Raw genomic sequence first — 17,631 nt, 5'->3', positions numbered from 1 at the left:
AGATTTGAGAAAGAAAAAAAAGTGGTTTCATCATGCGGATGCTTGAGTTGGTGGTGTAGGTCGGCCTAGGCCTTAGTCGCCCTCCCAAACGTTCGTCACGTTTCTCAGCGACGAGGGCTCGATGCGGCCGGCGGCGGTGCGGGTTCGGCCACGGGGTTCGCCAGTGGTGCCGTACTGGGGGCTCAGATCGCGGTATGTCACGGGTTGGTCGGACTCGTCACCACTGTCATTCGGAGCCTCGGCGGCGGCGGCGGCGGCAGCGGCTGATGTGAGGAGGGGTCGGGTGCGCTCACGCTCCTCGATGGGGCGGTCCGAGAGATGTCGCCAGCCCTGTGCCCACCACGCGTGCCTCCAGTTGCTGGCGCTTTGTGTGTAGAGCATGGTGAGAATCTGATGACAGGTGGTCAGCCGTCAAAATCCAAGCACACTTTATGAGGCAAACGCACCTGCAAGACACCGACCACTAACACGATGCCCAGGTCGATGCTCGAGTTCCTGATCGTTGCCTCGCGCCATGGTCCCATGCACGGGGTGTCACGCCCGTATCTCTGGGCGCATTGCACATCTGCCCGGAATGGCCAGGCACGATCCTTGACGCTGTTCAGGCCGCAGCAGTCCAAGCTATCCTGGATGCGTCGAATGGCAGACTCGTCCTTGCCAGCAAACTCATGCTGCCAGGTGGTCGATAATCCGCAATTCAAAGTGGCGCCGGGAAGCGAAGACTGGAGGAAGAGAACGGCGATGGCGGTAGTCAAAACGCCCTGCAAGCTCTGCAGGATCGTCGGCAGCAGCTGCTCGGTGCGTGCGAGCGACTGGCTGGCGTTGAAGAGAAGGCGAGGACGGTAGAAGGCGTTGACGGCGCCAATAATGGGGAGGATGATGGGAAGAAAGCTCAAAAACGGCGCGGTCGGGAGGGAGAGTCTCGAGCTCGAGACGTGAGTGACGCTGCGCGATGGTCAGTAAGATTGAAATCGAACGGTGCTGTTGATCTGTCGAGGAGAAGGACTTACATGGCCGTCACAAGAAGGGCGACGCAGATCTGATAATCCCAGTCAGGTTAGCGAACGCAATGGGGAATGGAACGCTGCAATGCCGCCTGAAGTCTGTGGGCTGCTCACCAAAAGGTACACAATCCCCGGGTTGACCATCTTGCCGTCCAGTCTCTGCCACAACTGCACCGGATATCTCAAGTCGACAAGACGAAGTTGAACGGGCGATGCCAAAACGTGGGAAGGCGTGGTGGCTCACATGTAAATACCCTGGAGAATCAACGTAGCATGGAGGAAAAAGAAGTGGAGGACGGGAGAAGAAGGGTGTGGCGTTGGCCGTCGGCGCCGATCTCTGCGACGAGAGGGTAGAGCTAACCTGTGGCCCCCAAATCGGACACCCTCTAGCGGCAGTAGGCAGCGAGCCCGCCCCCATAGGTCGACGCAGAAGGAACTTGGGAAGACGCCGCAGCTCCAGACGTCATGGGCAACCCTTCCGAAGCTCCCTCAGAAGCTGATTCCCGCACGCAATAGGCCAGCAGGGTCTTGGGATGCCTGGGGAGTCATCGTTGGGCACACTACTGCCGGAGGCCCGCGTAGGCGTGGGACGGGGGTTCTTTGGTGGAATGCTGCTGGACCCCGCATGCTGTGCGACCGCACTGGACTGAGACGAGGAGAAGACACCGTGGGAGGTGGGAGGCGAAGGCGATGTTGCTCATCCCGTGGCTTTTGGCACTGTCGATCACGATGCGATTTGCACCTCCTCGCCTCTCGTCCCCGGTCGCATGTGTGTTGTCTTGATGATTCTCAATGCACCCAGCCATGCCATGCCATCCATCAAAACCCGTCCATCAAACGACTTGTCGCTTGCTTCTCGTCATGAGCGTCTGGCGGTGTGCCGCTCGCCGCTTTCGGGTAAAAATAACGCACAAGGTAAGCTGAGGATGACAGCGGCCGTCAGGGAGCCATCTGGCTAGGTTCGACGGATGGAGGGCGCCTGCGAGCTCCCCTGCTGCTTGTTCCCTGTGCAGCTGCGCTACCCGTGGTTCATCTGGCCAGCCATGCCAATTCAATATTTGCCTCCCCGTTAGACCCCAGACTTGGAGGGCCTAGCCATGACCGACCGAGATGGCGCCCAAAGACCCTTGGAGGTGCATGCACTACCGCCAATGGAGCTCGAGGGGTTGGGAGCAAAATGTGTCTGCGGGCACAGTTGGCGAACAGCATTCGGTCGCACAGCTTCCATGGCTCAATCAGATTTGGTGGCCATATCTTTGTCGTTTCGAATCGAAAAGCTTGGGTTGTCCCGCCAGTAGATATCCTAGCAATGCGTCCTGCGTCGGGCTAGCGCACAAGTGAACAACGCACGCGCCTCAACATGCCCCGGGACGGCCTGGATGGGAGTGGAAGCTCGCGACCAGAATAAGGTAAGGCAGCTCTGAAGTCCTTTCCGTGTGGTAGCCCATGAATGCGGCGAAGGGGAATCCTGGCTGAAACGTCCGAGCTCCTCGCATCAGCATTCGATTGTGAGCCCCGATCATTCCTCGATGATTCTTCGAATTCTCCGCAAAACAGATCCGTCGTGCATTCTCGCGACCCCGCTATTCCCACGACGCAAGCAGCACATCCCGAACAGTCAGGTGGTGTTTGACATGACACGAGGAGATGGAACAGACGTCTTTGCATCGGAGAAAAGAAGACGCCAATGTCTGGGGGCGGAAAGGTCTGGCTGCAGGTTCACGGTGTGACGGACCCACAAGGCTGAAAGAGTCCCTGAGTGCCGTTCCGGGCAGGAAGATGCCGAGCCGGTAGAACGGCGCCGAAGTGGATCCATCAGCGAGGGTGATGTTGGAGATTCGGCTTGATCCTGGGGCGCTGACGACGCTGGCACTGCATCGTGGGGTCGACTGCTTGGCCTGGAGTCTGGGAGTGCTGATTGGGCCGGACAGCTGAGCTCAGCTGGGTGGACGAGAGAACAGCTGGCTAGCCGGCGAAACAGGATGCCGCGTTGAAGCCTCTGCGGCTGAGCCAGGATGAGACAGCGGTAAAGTGCCGATCGTCGCAACGGACTATGAAGTGGTCTCGTCCGTCTCAGAGCACCGGCAGTCGCGCAGTCGCGTTGGCCATGTCGGAAGAGATGCGCTGGCGGCCACAGGCTCGTGGCAGATGGCGCAGGCTCTAACCAACATAGCCCGTGTGTCCATTCCGGATGCTCTCGGTGCATCGAAGACTTGGATGCTTGTTCTAGAAGACCATGCCCGTCTGAGGGAGGTGTTCTCTGGAAGGATTCAGAGGATGAGACGAACCAGTGGACGAAGAACTTCCATTCAAGAAGGTGGTGAGGGGCACGTTTTGACCTGTCTTATGTAAGGCATGAGCTAACCTGAATAGGTCATCTCTGGCGGCTTCCATTGGCCACAGCTCAACTAGCTCCCCAGTTATCGACTCCACACCAAAAGAACCCCTCCATCGCGCCGGCGCATTCTGAGCAGGAGCTGAGGGGCATTTTGGGGGCGCATTCAAGGAAGGCACCACACCAGCTGCGACCTGACGCGGCGTGCATCAGCCAAGCTTGACGTCGTCTGTTTTCCCTGCCGCCGCTCCTCCCTGCCTCTTCATCATCATCTCACCTCCGCACCTCATCTCACCTTGCCTCGTCCCTTCAAATATCCCTACTCCGTGCGCCACAGCTCGAGCGCAGACGACAGACGCCCTTCCTCCCTCCTGAGTCAGAACCCACCTGTCGCTCCTCAACATGGCTGCGCAAATCACCTCAAAGCTTGCCAACCTCAACCCCTTCTCCAAGCGCGCCCCGGAGGATGAGGAAGAGCTCGGCGAGAAGACGGACCACTCCACCCTCGCCGGCGGAGGCCACGCCGCCCGCGACTCCGACCTCAAGCACCGCCTGCGCGTGAGTCGCGCAATCAAGTCCTTCCTGGTCGATCAGAAGGTTCTGTCTTCCAAGGAGGCCGACATCGATTCGGACCAGCCCTCCCGCGCCCTGCAGGCTCTCGTCGACAAGCCTCACATCAGCGTGCCGCGCGAACTCACTGACAGGTCCCACCCGCTGCCCGAGTACTTCATCAGCTCCAGCCACAACACCTACCTCCTGGCCCACCAGCTTTATGGAAGCTCCTCGGCCGAGGCCTACGAAGACACCTTGCGCGCTGGTGCACGCTGCGTCGAGATTGATGCCTGGGACAACCCCGACAACAAGGACGAGCCAAAGGTCACCCACGGCTACACCCTGGTCTCTCATATCCCCTTCCGTGCCGTCTGCGAGACCATCCGCGATGTTGTCGACCAGGAGGCAAGAGATCCTAACCCGGCTGCCCCCATCCTTCTGTCTCTGGAGAACCACTGCGACCCAGAAGGGCAGATACGCCTCGTTCATATCATGAAGGAAGTCTTTGGCGACAGGTTGTTGAGCAAGGCGGTGCGAGAGAAGGGCCACGCGGAGCAGGAAGGCGACAGCCCTGTCCGTCTCGAGGAGCTCGGCAACAAGATCGTCCTCATTGTCGAGTACCACTTCCCAGGCGAGCCTGACGACAGCAGCTCCAGCTCTGACGACGAGGACGAGGAAGAGAAAAAGAACCACGAAGCCTACAAGGCCAAGAAGAAGGCCGCCCCAAAGACGCTCATCGTCCCCGAGCTTGAGGCGCTCGGCGTCTACGCCCAGTCCGTCAAGCCAGTCGACAACTCCTGGTACGAGAACATCCTCAAAGACGGACCCCACCATCACCTCATCAACGTCTCCGAGTCTGGCCTCGCCTCTCACATGCCCGAGGCCAGCGACAAGATCTCCCGACACAACGCTCAGCACCTCATGCGCGTCTTCCCGAAGGGCACCCGCATCTCGTCTAAGAACCTCCATCCGGTCCCTTTCTGGGGGGTCGGTGCTCAGGTTTGCGCTCTTAACTGGCAGACCTTTGGCGCATCGATGCAGCTCAATGAGGCCCTCTTTAGTGGCTCCGAGGGCTTCATCCTGAAGCCTGCTGCACTTCGCGCTGGCGGCTCCGGCCATCTTGATTCTGGAGGCAAGAAGAGGCTGCGTCTCCACGTTGGCGGTGCCACCGATGTACCTGTCCCTTCGAAGCGTGACGACGACGAGCCCATCAAGCCCTACCTCACCTGCACTCTGGTTCATCCGCATGATCTGTCCATGGAACCCCCTAAGAGGAAGACGGCGGGGTACAGGCAACACAAGCTCACGGGTTTCCTGCACAAGGGCGAGAACCCGCCACCAACGGAACCGCTGTGGGACGAGACGCTGGAGTGGGAGTACCAAGACAACGAGATGGTGTTCTTGCGGATGCTCATCAAGAGCGACGACAGCTTCTCCAAGAACCCGATGCTGGCGGTCGGCGCCGTGCGGCTGGCTTACACCGTACCCGGCTGGGTCTTTATCCGAATGCTGGACTTGAAGGGCAGAGAGACAACTTGCTCCATCCTCGTCCGCTTCGAGATTGTTGATGCATGATTAGAGATAACCATAGCAGTCTAATGAATTGATGTCACCTTTTCTTATCTCGTCACGGTTCCATCTGTCTCTGGATCTTGAGCGGTGAGACCGAATGGGATAAAATCGACATGTTGTGGCGCTCACGGTCCAAATAGACTTTTCGACTCCCTGTTGTTATACCCTCGTCATTCTGACCGACGACATCGTTTCCATTTAACCCTGGACCTACTGGCCAACGACGTCCCAAGATGTTTAATGTAGTGCCCCAGCTCGGTCTACCTCCACGGCGTGATTGTTGCAATCACGCCACAGGACCTAGCCTAGGCCCTCGTGTCGGACTGGCGTTCAAGGGTATCGCGAGTCATAGCTTCGACATGCATCTCATCGCAAGACGACGTAGTTCGCGCATATTCATGGCGCGGGATTTGTGCTCTTACATCCACAGCCCAGGCATGTACCTGCTATAGTTACTCTGCAGTTACATGGCGTCTCAATGACAGAGAGATCTGTGGGTAATGACTATCTCTGGTACTTGGAGTCACACGATACAACACAATTTCAACACAAAATCTTCGATGAAGCCGTTTGCACTGATATCTTTGAGATCAAGCTAGTTGGATATGGACACAAGTGTCAACAGAATAAAGGCCTGTACGCAGGGCCCCAATAGCGATATACGGGGGAGGCGCCGACCTTTTTGACGAAGCTCGTACCATGAGGAAAAGGTGCGAGTCAGGATGTTGATACTACTGCGCTGCGTCGATTGGAGGAAGTTCATGTCGGTGCTGATCGTACTTAAAGTCATGGCTCCACCGCATGGGCCAAAAGGAACAAGAAGCACGGAGGGAGTTGCCGGTGGGCTTGGCGTGGGATCCCGGGCGGATTGTGGAATGATTGACAGAGTCAGTTGAGGTCCGATTTCAACGTGTACTGACCAGGGGCATATGATGTAGCCTAGCCGATATCTAGGTAATGCTCGCATAGAGACCTCAATGCAGTGAGCGAATTGTATAAATGCCAACCCAGCTGAACTTCATCCCACCGGTTTATCATCTCAACCTGCATCGACTATCCCTTCATCTTCATTGTGAGCAACTCCACCTCCATATATAAAACCTTCGTCCATTCCCTGACACATCAAAGGCCACCATAACACCCACGGCTTCCTCCACGATGCGCGTCTCCGCCATCCTCACCCTCGCCTTCGCGGCCTACGCCTCCGCGTCCGCCAGCTACAACGACTGCCACTGCTACGACAGCAACGGCGTGCCCAACAACGGCGCGACCAAGTCCGTGTGCGACCACTTCGGCGGCAGCATGATCAAGGCGGAGCGCGAGTACGGCGCGAGCACGACGTACCAGGAGTGCGAGGTGACTATTCCTACATTGCCGGGTTGAAGGGGTTAAGTTATTATTCCTCCATGGTCTCGCAGCTTATTGCATTGGTAAAATTAGCTATCCTTTACAGGTCAGCAGGATTGCTGGTTTCCAGCCTTTGATGAGGATGTGTTTTCAGATGAACGAGACTTCCGCGGTGAAGCATACCAAATCTGCTCGGGGGGCTTAACCCCAAGCGCTACACGCGACAAAACAAGCGAGAAGCTCTCAGGTCGGGGGAGAGAAAGGACTTGATCGACAATATTTCCAATGGCTGTGGGGTGCAGCTTGCGGGCTTGGCAGGCACACTTCCCCGTGGGGTAAGTCACCTCTCCCGCGCGTTCGTCCGATGCTCCGGGCCAGATCTCCCGACAACGACTCACGAACCTAAAGCCAGGACAGGATCCCCGGGGAATGTGATTCGGACCAAGTTACTGGGCTAGGGTTTGCTGACCTTGTGGTACTCTGCCAAGACTTGGATTGTTTCCTCCTCCAATGGCGGCCCTTCGCTTGAGGAAATGCCGTCTGCGCGTAATGTCGTTGGCGCGGCCGAACGACATCTACCGATATCCATTGCCAAAACTGGGAATGTAACCTGAGTGAAAGTCATCTCGTTGCATTTCGGAACCACGAGAACGAGTGTGGGATATTGCAGCCGGCATGTCAACTTCATGAACGAATTGCCTAGCTACCGAGAAATATAAATGAGCGAAACGAGTTCTCTCGAATGAGATTTCGGGCGATAGAGATCCAAGCCAGCAAACTTTCAAATGCAGTAACCTTCCTGTATCTACCTCAGACATCCATCATGAAGTTGCAAGTAACCTTCCCCGCAATTCTTGCTCTCTTCAGCGGCTTGTTGGCCCACGCAGCTCGGCCCTTGGAAAACCTCGGCCGAGGCGTAGTCGCCGTCCGCAGAAGCGATCAGGAGGTCCTCGTTTCTTGGCGGCTCCTGGGTCTTGACCCTAGCGGAATCGGCTTCAATGTCTATCGCGACGTGGGCGGAAGCCCTGAGAAGCTCAACAGCGCTGTCCTCACCGGCGGCACCAACTTTGTCGACTCCACCGCCGACCCGGACGAGGTCAACACCTACTTCGTCAAGTCGGTCATCAGCGGCAAAGAGCAAGACGCCAGCGGATCCTTCAGTCTCCCGGCTGATAATGCCGTCGAGCCCGTTGTTCGAGTCCCCATCAACAGCGGGGGCGCCGTCAAGTTTATCTGGGTCGGCGATCTGGATGGCGATGGAGAGTGGGACTTTGTCCTTGATCGCCAGACGTCGCCTCAGTCCGTTGAAGCGTACACCAGCAACGGAACGTTTCTGTGGCAGATTAGTTTGGGGCCCAACAGCGAGAACCAGAACAATATTGAACCTGGATCTGCAACGATCGATGTTGGCCACTGGGACGGCGCGACTGTCTTCGACTTCGATAGTGATGGCCGAGCGGAAGTCGCTCTGAGAATCGCCAACGGTGTCAAGTTCGGAGACGGCACCACTTTCGACGATGGCGAGACCGACGACCACCAGTTCATGGCCATCATCGACGGACTTACCGGCGCTCTCCGTGCTACTGCCCCTGTGCCCACAGATTACATCGAAGACGGCCCAATGGGCGCGCGCCTGGGCGCGGGATTCCTTGACGGAGAGACACCTCACCTGGTTGCCTACATGAAGAACCGCCAGGACTCGGGAGCCTTCAATCTGATCTACGCGGCCTACACCTTCAACGGTAAAGCTCTCACGCAGGAGTGGCAGTGGAACCGGGGTAACGGCAATTACTCGGACGGACACAACACGCGTATCATCGACGTGGACGGCGATGGCAAGGACGAAATCTTCGAGATCGGATTTGGTCTCAACGGTGATGGAAAGCCTCGCTATTCGCTCAACGACCAGGGTGTTGTTCACGGCGACCGCTTCCACATCGCCAAGATGGACCCCGACCGCGAGGGGCTCCAGGGTTATGGCGTTCAGCAGGATAACCCGAGCCTGTTGTATGAGTACTACTACGATGCCGACTCTGGCGAAATCCTCTGGAAGCACTATGGCGATGAGGTCGGCGACAATGGGCGAGGCATGGCTGGAGACATTGATCCCAATCACGAGGGCATGGAGGTATGGTCGTTCATGGGCGTTTACAACGCGAAGGAGGACGCGCTCACTGAGTCCGACACCTCCCTTGCTCCCTGGCCTCATACGGGTCTCTGGTGGGATGGGGATGAGATGATGGAGCTCTTCAACGACGGCAAGTTTGAGAAATGGAATTGGAACACCTCTGCGGTCGATCGTATCTTGAAGGTCAGCACCTACGGAGGTACTCTGTCGGGCAGATACGCCCAGTTCATTGGCGACATCCTTGGCGACTGGAGGGAGGAGGTTGTTGTGACTAATGCAGATGCGGATGAGTTGCTGATCTTTACGACGGACAAGCCGAGCGACATCCGGCTGTACACTCTGGCGCACAACCCGGCTTACCGCAACGCCATGACACTGAAGGGCTACATGCAGTCTAGTCATGTCGACTACTTCATTGGAAAGGATATGAAGGCGCCTCCTACGCCGAACATCAGATATGCGGGTGCCTAGAAGCTGGAATCCAGCACTTTGGTGTTGTAACCCTACGTCGGCAAGCCCAGGTTGAGACGGCCAAAGGAGAGATGCAACAATCTGGTAATTTCCGTTCACATTGCTCGTTCAAAGTTTCTTGTAGCTATTTGTCTTCACATATGCAAAAAAAACAGAGTACATGCATAACAGCAGTAGTCACGCTGTATTTACATTGAATTCAACATTTTCTTGCGTGCATTAATACCAACGTGGCTGGCGCTCCAAGACTCCTCCGTATTCTTCCAAGTAGCAATGTTCTTCTTCGTGAATAACCTTTCAAACAAGAGTCTTGGCGACGCAACGAATGCGGCGACCGGAGAAGTGGTTGTCGAGGTTGACGCACTCGCCAGGCAGGTCGCCGAGGTAGGCACCGGTGCAAGAGCCGCCATTGCTGGTCTTGCCCTCGTACGCAAGCCAGGGTCCGTAGGTAGCGCCAGTAGCCAGGTAGACGGAGTGGGAGGAGTCGTCCATGGTGACAGTGGCGAGCTTGACGCCGGTGTGTCCGTAGTTGAGCGATCCAGAGCTAGTCATGAGATGTCAGTGTATCATTCCTAGAAGGCTGTGCGGAGATTGACAGAGGGCGCGGAAATGCGCGCAGAAGGGCCGGGTGACGAGGGCTATCATAAGGCTGAATGGGATGTTGACTTACCAATTGCCGCTCTTGTACTCGTTCGCCTTGTTGTTGGCTGCTGAGACGGTGGCAGCGAAGCCAAGGACAAGGGTACCGATGATGTTGTTGGCGAGCATTTTGCAAGGAATTTGGCTGTTAGGGATGAAAGGTTGCGAGTAGTGGAGATTGAGACGGGTAGAGATGAATGTGTATAAGGATGACAAGTAGATGTTGGTCTGTTATCGGAGCCTGAAGACCTCTTTATACCAAAATCTCAAGAAGACGAACAGCTCGCTGTCACCGCCGCAGATATCATCACGAGCCTTGTCGCGAAGGATTCAATGGGGATCGCACGATGGAGCTTGAACCCTTCCATCGTGCGATCATCGCCATCTCTCCGCCCCGCTGCCGACCGTTGACAGACAGGGCGTAGACACCGCCTAAGCTCCACGCCGTTGCTCGGATTGGACGTGATTATCACGGAGAGGATCCGGGTCTGCGGTCTCGAGAGCACCGCAGGGTCCTTCGAGTCAGAGACACCGGTTCAGCCGGTGAATTTAGAAGCCCAACCCCAGTCATAGCCTCGGGCCGCAACCCTGGACCCGGTCGCCTGTGGAGGAGTTGGCTGAAGAGTCCACCTCAGGAAGGCACCTCAGTGGGTGTGTTCTCGGCTGCCTAGCTGGGGGTCAGAAGCTTGTACCAACGGATAGCAACTCCGTTGGTGGGGAGTGAGATGTTCCAGATGTCAACCAATATCAGATATTTTTGATCGTTTTCGGGGTCCCGTTAGTCAACGCACGGTCACGGCGACTCAAGCACGTTCTTGATTTACAACTATTCCAACTAGCGACCAATGAATTTCACTGTCCATAAACAGAAGGATTCGGAGCTAGCAAGGTCCATTGATACCTGCCGATGGCAATACGACAACCGAATCCTTCAAGTAGGAACAAGTGGATGGGGCCACTGGTCTGAGTGGGGCTCAAGCTGTGGGACTGATTTCGGAGATAGTCTCCGTCACTTTCAATACATACAAAACAGAGCGCAGAGGCCTGTGGGAGGTGGAAGCAAAGTGTTCTACGCTGAATGTAATGACAAAGAAGAAAAAAGCTGATACATGGAATTGTTATCAGAAAGGTAGAGGGCCACCAATAGGCGTTACAATATTCAAGATACAGCTATTGCTTCCCTTTCAATGAGTAAGACCAAGTCAATCCGCTACACAATAGCTTTACATTAATTAGACTATTGGCAATGCAGCTTTGACGGGTTAAAATCAAAGCCGATTCATACTCAGGCTCGTTGTAATGCGGAGAAAGGGTATGAGACAGGTAGTGGCTCTTATAACAAGGCATGGAAAGAGAGGAAAATACCTTATTCAGTGACCAATGCCCGCCCAAGACCACGCTGCAGGACAATGACCACATATTTCACATGGAGAATGATACATATAGTTGTGGATCATTGACTGGTGGTCAAGTATGCCAGTTGCGTGTGTAACATCGTGAACTTCTTTCACTGGCGGTAATGTAAGCAGGTAAATGTGGGAAGCCTCAGGTCGAGATTCAGAGCCACGGATCTACCAATGCATGAGCCAAGGGTGCGTAGTGTAGCGAACGGACGCTAAAATATTATGTCCATCGAATTGAACCATAGCACACGATATGTTTCATCTGCCATGTAACCTTACAGTCGGAATTCCATTCCGCCCTATAGAATTAGATTTCTTGGCGCTAGAAACGTGTTCAATCAATTGCATGAGTCCGACTTGACCTATCACAACGCCGCACATAGGGTTACAGCAGAACGACGGTGAATCGCGGGGTTGCGTTCTTTTAAAGCCCTCGTGCAACTTTCTTTAATCATTGGCGGCACGTAAACTTCTCCCCAGACGTTACAAATATGGATGAGTCTTACACGAAGCATGTAAACCGTGGCGCAGATAATGGGGAGAAAGCCTTTCTCGACAGCTCGGCTCAACACGTTGAGCCGCAGCACCCCAAGGGTCTCGAGGTGTGTATGATCAGGCTGCCGGATTATTTGATGGCAAAAAGCTAGGGAAGAAACTGATGTGGTCTCTAGCGGTACATAAGTCACTCTGCTGTGGTGAACTTTGGTGTGATCATCTTAGCGTCGTGGGAGTCCTTTGCTGTCACTTTTCAATTTGCCCTGGCCAACGGCGGGCCGGCTTCGATGTTTTACGGGTCTATTCTGGCTGGCTTTGGGGCGTGCGCCATTGGCTTCTCGCTTGCTGAGCTGGCATCTATGTAAGTGTTGCCATCACTTTGCGTGACCATCTCATGGTATTCACATAAGTTCAGCGATCCGACAGTCGGTGCACAATACCGGTGGTCAGCCAACCTCGCCCCTGGTGCAAACAGATTCTGGGGTCTGCTGCAAGGTACCTACCTAATCACTTGATCATCGGGTGGAATCAACTGCAGAATTCTGACCTGCTTACAAGGATGGATCACGACTGCTGCGTGGTGCTTCGCCTGTGGAGGTCCCCCCTCCATCCTCGCGAATATCATCACGTCTTTGGCGATTTTCAATAACGAGGCCTATGAACCGCAACGCTGGCACACAAGCTTGATCATGATTGGTACTCTCATAATGCCCTTCCTGTTCAACCTCTGGTTCCGTAAGCTGCTCGACATGCTCGAGATTCTCGGCGGCGTCTTACACCTAGCTCTCTTCGTCGCCTTCATCGCCGTTCTCGTCGCTTCGGGGCAGCGTAGCAGTAATGACTACGTGTTCAAGACATTGACCTCAGATGTATCTGGCTGGAACAACTCTGGCGTATCGTGGGGCTTGGGGCTGTTGACAGTAACGTTCTCTGTCACCGGCTTCGACAGCGTCATCCACATGAGTAAGCTTCGTGGCTGAGGCTGACCTCTCCTGGAAACAGCCACTGACTTGCTTTCTTAGGCGACGAAGTCAAAAAAGCCCAGACTAGGGTACCGCGCAGCGTCATTCTTGCTTGCACCGTGAACTCGGTCATGCTGGTTGTTTTCGTCATAGTGTTGCTGTTTTGCATCGGCCCTGCGGATACTCTTTCCACCGCTCCTCTTCCACTGATCTACGTCGTCTACAATGCAACTAGCTCAAAATCTGCGACCAACGCCCTGATCTCACTTGTGGCAATTATCATCTTTCTTGCCCTGTTCAATATGCTCGCGTCTGTGTCCCGTCTTGTTTGGGTCTTCGCCAAAGACAACGGGCTGCCTTTCTCCGACTTCTTCTCGGTCGTAAGTGTATTCCATCTCCAAGTGCTCGTCTCTAGAACCCCCTTCTAACAGTCTTTTGAAAGATCAACCCCACATTGAAACTCCCGGTCAATGCATTGCTCTTCATCCTCGGCATCGTCACGTGCCTTTCCCTCATCTATATCGCTTCCAGCACTGCGTTTAACGCCCTGATATCACTTCAAGCTCTAGCTCTTCACGTGTCATATTTCTTCCCAATTCTGTTCCTATTATTACGAAGAGCACGAGGCCCAGCCCCACCATACGGTCCGTTTCAGCTTGGCAGCGCGGGTATCCCAGTCAATATCTTTGCCTTGTGCTACTTGGTCTACGTGGTACTTTGGATGCCGTTCCCACAGATTCTGCCAGTCACCAAAGACAACATGAATTATGCCGGACCGATATTCGGCGCTGTGCTGGTTGGCGCACTGGCTGATTGGGCTTTCGGTGGCAGGAGGAGGTTCCAGATGCCTGTGAGGAAATACGGACTCTCATCTGCGAATTGAAAAGCCTAAGCCGAAATGGACGGATGAGGGAGAAGTTTGTGTCGCACTCGCACGCATGGAGTTCGAGAACAGGGAGAATTTCTTGACGAGAACAGGCCTTAATTCTTTTGCATCGCCGAGTCAAAGTCTGCTTGGGCGCTTTCAAAGCGGTGAAGCTTTCATTTGTCCCAGAAGGGTTGGGCTGGATTGACTAATCATCCAACTAGAAAATACTTGCTGGAAGCAATAAGTGCCTGAAGGTCTTGTTCTGAGGAAGATGGTTTTGAAAGAAATATTAAATTTCGCTAGGAACTGGAGTTTGAACCACGGGTAGACCATGAGCCCTTTACGATAGATTGATATTCTGGTTTCTAGTCGAAGGCTTTACACAAACGGCACAGACAAACCATAACATCTGGTTGTATCTTTAAAGCAAGTATGTGTCAAGCCTGAAAGGGACGCCGCGGTAGTCGGGTATGTTACATGCTGACTTCGGCTCCACCCTAAAATAAACAACAGTCCTAGGCGAGGAAGGATCGATGGCTAAGCAAAAAGTTCGATTTTTCCCTCCGTTGTTGGTGATGGTGAGGCTTGGTATGACAAGGTCCATATTGCCGGGTGGGACAGACGCCGAGTGTTTGTTTTTTGCGGCATCAAAATTCACCGCGACGCTGTTCTCCTTATTGGTGTCTGAAGAGAGTAAGGGTATACTGCATCGCTGTTGTGCGATGGCAGCTAGAGGGAAGCTGAGCATGAGAAAATATGTTGCGAGAGAAGAAAACCGCATTGTGGGTGAATCTGTATGAACAGTGATTCGACTGGCATGTAGAACAGGAGCATCGTTGCAGCAGAGTGCCCAAATGAGCATCTCGTTTTATAGACAGCCTGCGGTCGGTTTTCTGCTTCACAAACCTCTGTGCGTCCTTGCAGCGCGCAGAGGTTTATCAGGATGTAGGTCGTATGATATGGGGCCGTAAGTATTTAAGGAGTGGGCGGCCGGCGGGCGGCCGGACGGGGGTCTCTCTGCCGCCGTTCGTCATGTACCGCATCCTTGGCCACACGGCGCTTCCCTTTATTTAATCACCTTTAGTGTACATACAAGTGAAAAAATTCTGAAACAATCATCGTGACCCATGATGCCTCAACGAAGTCTATTAAATTACTAGAGATCAGTTCGAGTGACACATATGACACACCGAGCTGGCAGTGGATGCAGCCAGGAGCTGAACTGACAACAGAAGCATCGTCAAAAGATGATGGGAGACAACAAACACAATCCCTTGCAGTCCCAGGCGACTGTTCGGTCTCGTGGTTTGACTGAATCGACTGATGCATATCGCCTCCAGCGACCGAGAATCTCTCCAACTCAATTGTAAAGCCTTTTGATTGGGCTCAAGCCGTAAACTATTTATCCTCCACCACTGTTTGCAACAACTTCGTATAATATTTCGCATGTGTATTGGCTGAATGGAAACAGGAGGAGATAACATCCATTCGACATGACCGAAGGCTTTTGCTTTGAGCCACACCGGACAGTTAAATATCTTTGCTCACGCGCAGCCCGCAGACCCAAATGACACAAACCCAAATTTGTGGAGACATTAATAGTAAACTGCGGTTGGTGTGTAAGTTATCAGATCACATACGCCGGACGTGGAACACTGTCTAAGAAATTGCTCATGACTCTAGGCCTAGAGCTACGGCCTCCAAGGCCCGCAACTAGGCCGGCCTTGGAGGAGTCGTAATATTGCAGGTACCTGAACTTACATCGCCATAGCATCCGACGCAACAACAGCAAACATCCGTCATGTTCTTATGCAAGGCTGATAAGTCTTGTTCAACCTGCAACCCCCCTTATAGTGAGTTAACGTGGCTGACAGGCCAACGTGTAGTCTTTAGCAGACAGTCGATGTAAATCGGTCACGAATCGCTTGCTCTCCTTTTCCGAGCAATATTATCCTACCGTCCATACGCTGCAAGTGCCAAGAAGAGATAATTTAACTCCAACACGCAGTCAGCAAATCGGTTAATTGAAGAAATCTCAACAAGATCTGTGGCTGAAGATGATGTGACTGAGAAGCTGTTGTATATTCCATATAAACTTCATCTCCATCGCCCGAAAACCTCAAGTGATCTTATTCCGTTACGCATTTTACATTCAGGTCAAATTGTCTATTCTCTCGTACCAAACCCCCGAACATGAAGGTTTTTGCATACCTCCTGCTTCTCGTGGCTGCCACGGTTACGACAGCTGCCCCTCTCGAGGCTTCCCCAGAAAATACGTCTTTGGCTACACGCAACGAGCTTTTTGCCAGGGTAAATCAACCTCCTTACTATCGAAATTGTCGGAGTCTAATCTTTTCGCAGAAAGTCTGCGTTGTTGAAGATGGTATGAGCTGTTACTGCGAGGGAGGAGATTGTTATTACCACGATTGCTGGGACTGCAAGTGTGATGCGGCTTGGAGGGGCAAGAAGCTGACGCGTCGCAATTGTACCGATTCCACTTCTTGTCCCACTCGGTCGTAGATGTAGCTCCCCGAGGTCAGCCGAGTGTCGTGTGCGTCAACTTGTACACTTGAATACAAGAATACCTGTCGCAATTGATCCAGTCTCAGCCTCTTGATTCAAGTTTTCGGGGCTGAAAGGACATCACTTTACCTATATCCTGCCATCGCCCCATTTTGAATCGCAGGTGATGTTGGTAAATTATCCATAGCTTAGGTGCGAGACGCATATGGTCGCGAACCGACAGGTTTTATTGCTCTCAGGCCGAGAATGATTGTTTACAAAAACTCGTTCACAGTCTGTATCGGTCCGAAGTTCGAAGCTGCTATTTGAGACAGGTTGCGTGTTTCCCCGTACACCTCCCAGTGGGAAGAACCGAATGTGATAATATTACGATGCACCAGATTTATACTCAAAATACAGCACGAAAGATCACAACGCAAAACGATCGAAATCTACAAGGAAGCACACAGTGTTTGCGCCCATGTTGTAGCTTCTCTACCTAGGTAGCGGTAACTACATTGGACTTACGTTTGTGGGAAATGTCTGTGCATCACCAACCTGTGAAGCGTTCTCTGCCCTTAAGTGAGCAATTAGTAGGGGGCATAATGATTCAGCTTTGGGATGCAAAAGCAGTCTAGTTTACTGTTTACTTGCAAGGTAATCTTTGCAGCCAGAGGAAGATTGGTCCTCGATGCTCCAACATGAGACTCAAAGGTTTACCGCCGTCCTGGCTGACTTACTCGTATTCCATAGCAGCGCTAGTATTGAACTGGGGAGGTATCTTGTACATTCCCTCGATAAGAGTAATGCCAGCGTCTAATTCGAGCATAAGGTATGCGCCTAAATCAGCGTCGCATGTCTTTGTAGTCGTTCCAAGCGTTTAATCGAACACCCAAATGATGGATTACACCATCATCTTGTTGCATTTTGACGCAACTTTAACAATTCGGACTATTCACGCTCTACCTCCGGCACTCTAGACTATGATGAATTGCTCCGGGTCTTCCTTCCGCCAAGGCTGTGCGCAGGTAATGTGCCCACAATGATTGGCTGGAAGAAGACGGGACGTCGTCCATATTAAGTAGGGCCAGCAATATTTCATCCAGTCACGGCATAGGAAAATAACATGTCTTCGGTATGGAAATCAAGGGTCCCGAACGGCTGCAGGCTGGTCTGAGTGATGCCATGTGGCAGTGCCGCAAAGAGTGGGCCACGGACGCCGCGGAGGTGCGGCCGGGCCAGTGCCTGGCGCTTAACGGCCCAAATCAGGATGGTGCCCCACTTGACCCCGGGCACGGGCGTCCGCGGCGCTGACGAGATTACGAATAGGTCGGATCCTCAGACACGAAGCCC

General features: G+C 53.6%; 6 protein-coding genes across 6 annotated transcripts; 4 read left to right on the top strand and 2 right to left on the bottom strand.

Annotated features, from left to right (window-relative positions):
• Positions 1-72: 72 nt before the first annotated feature.
• On the bottom strand, positions 73-1,148 carry CGCA056_v002685 (uncharacterized protein; the record flags this gene model as incomplete). Its single annotated transcript, XM_037317942.1, has 4 exons — positions 73-390; positions 447-945; positions 1,011-1,039; positions 1,119-1,148. The coding sequence occupies 4 exons, from the start codon at positions 1,146-1,148 to the stop codon at positions 73-75; spliced, it is 876 nt and encodes a 291-aa protein (XP_037183279.1).
• Positions 1,149-3,741: 2,593 nt separating this feature from the next.
• On the top strand, positions 3,742-5,466 carry CGCA056_v002684 (1-phosphatidylinositol 4,5-bisphosphate phosphodiesterase 1; the record flags this gene model as incomplete). Its single annotated transcript, XM_037317941.1, has 1 exon — positions 3,742-5,466. The coding sequence occupies one exon, from the start codon at positions 3,742-3,744 to the stop codon at positions 5,464-5,466; it is 1,725 nt and encodes a 574-aa protein (XP_037183826.1).
• Positions 5,467-6,621: 1,155 nt separating this feature from the next.
• On the top strand, positions 6,622-6,855 carry CGCA056_v002683 (uncharacterized protein; the record flags this gene model as incomplete). The annotated part of the gene is made up of 2 exons (XM_037317940.1): positions 6,622-6,812; positions 6,849-6,855. 2 exons carry the CDS (start codon positions 6,622-6,624, stop codon positions 6,853-6,855), a joined length of 198 nt encoding a protein of 65 aa, XP_037183277.1.
• A 778-nt stretch (positions 6,856-7,633) lies between these two features.
• Positions 7,634-9,409, top strand: yesW (Rhamnogalacturonan endolyase YesW; the record flags this gene model as incomplete). The annotated part of the gene is made up of 1 exon (XM_037317939.1): positions 7,634-9,409. One exon carries the CDS (start codon positions 7,634-7,636, stop codon positions 9,407-9,409), a length of 1,776 nt encoding a protein of 591 aa, XP_037183823.1.
• A 297-nt stretch (positions 9,410-9,706) lies between these two features.
• CGCA056_v002681 (uncharacterized protein) lies at positions 9,707-10,177 on the bottom strand (the record flags this gene model as incomplete). Its single annotated transcript, XM_037317938.1, has 2 exons — positions 9,707-9,953; positions 10,080-10,177. The coding sequence occupies 2 exons, from the start codon at positions 10,175-10,177 to the stop codon at positions 9,707-9,709; spliced, it is 345 nt and encodes a 114-aa protein (XP_037183278.1).
• Positions 10,178-11,942: 1,765 nt separating this feature from the next.
• HNM1-6 (Choline transport protein) lies at positions 11,943-13,791 on the top strand (the record flags this gene model as incomplete). The annotated part of the gene is made up of 6 exons (XM_037317937.1): positions 11,943-12,053; positions 12,123-12,307; positions 12,362-12,441; positions 12,505-12,909; positions 12,969-13,288; positions 13,351-13,791. 6 exons carry the CDS (start codon positions 11,943-11,945, stop codon positions 13,789-13,791), a joined length of 1,542 nt encoding a protein of 513 aa, XP_037183824.1.
• Positions 13,792-17,631: the final 3,840 nt, after the last annotated feature.

The sequence above is a fragment of the Colletotrichum aenigma genome (assembly GCF_013390185.1).
Source record: "Colletotrichum aenigma strain Cg56 chromosome Unknown KSG_Cg56_contig02, whole genome shotgun sequence".
Lineage (NCBI taxonomy): Eukaryota > Fungi > Ascomycota > Sordariomycetes > Glomerellales > Glomerellaceae > Colletotrichum > Colletotrichum aenigma.
This window is presented reverse-complemented; position numbering and strand designations above follow the sequence as displayed.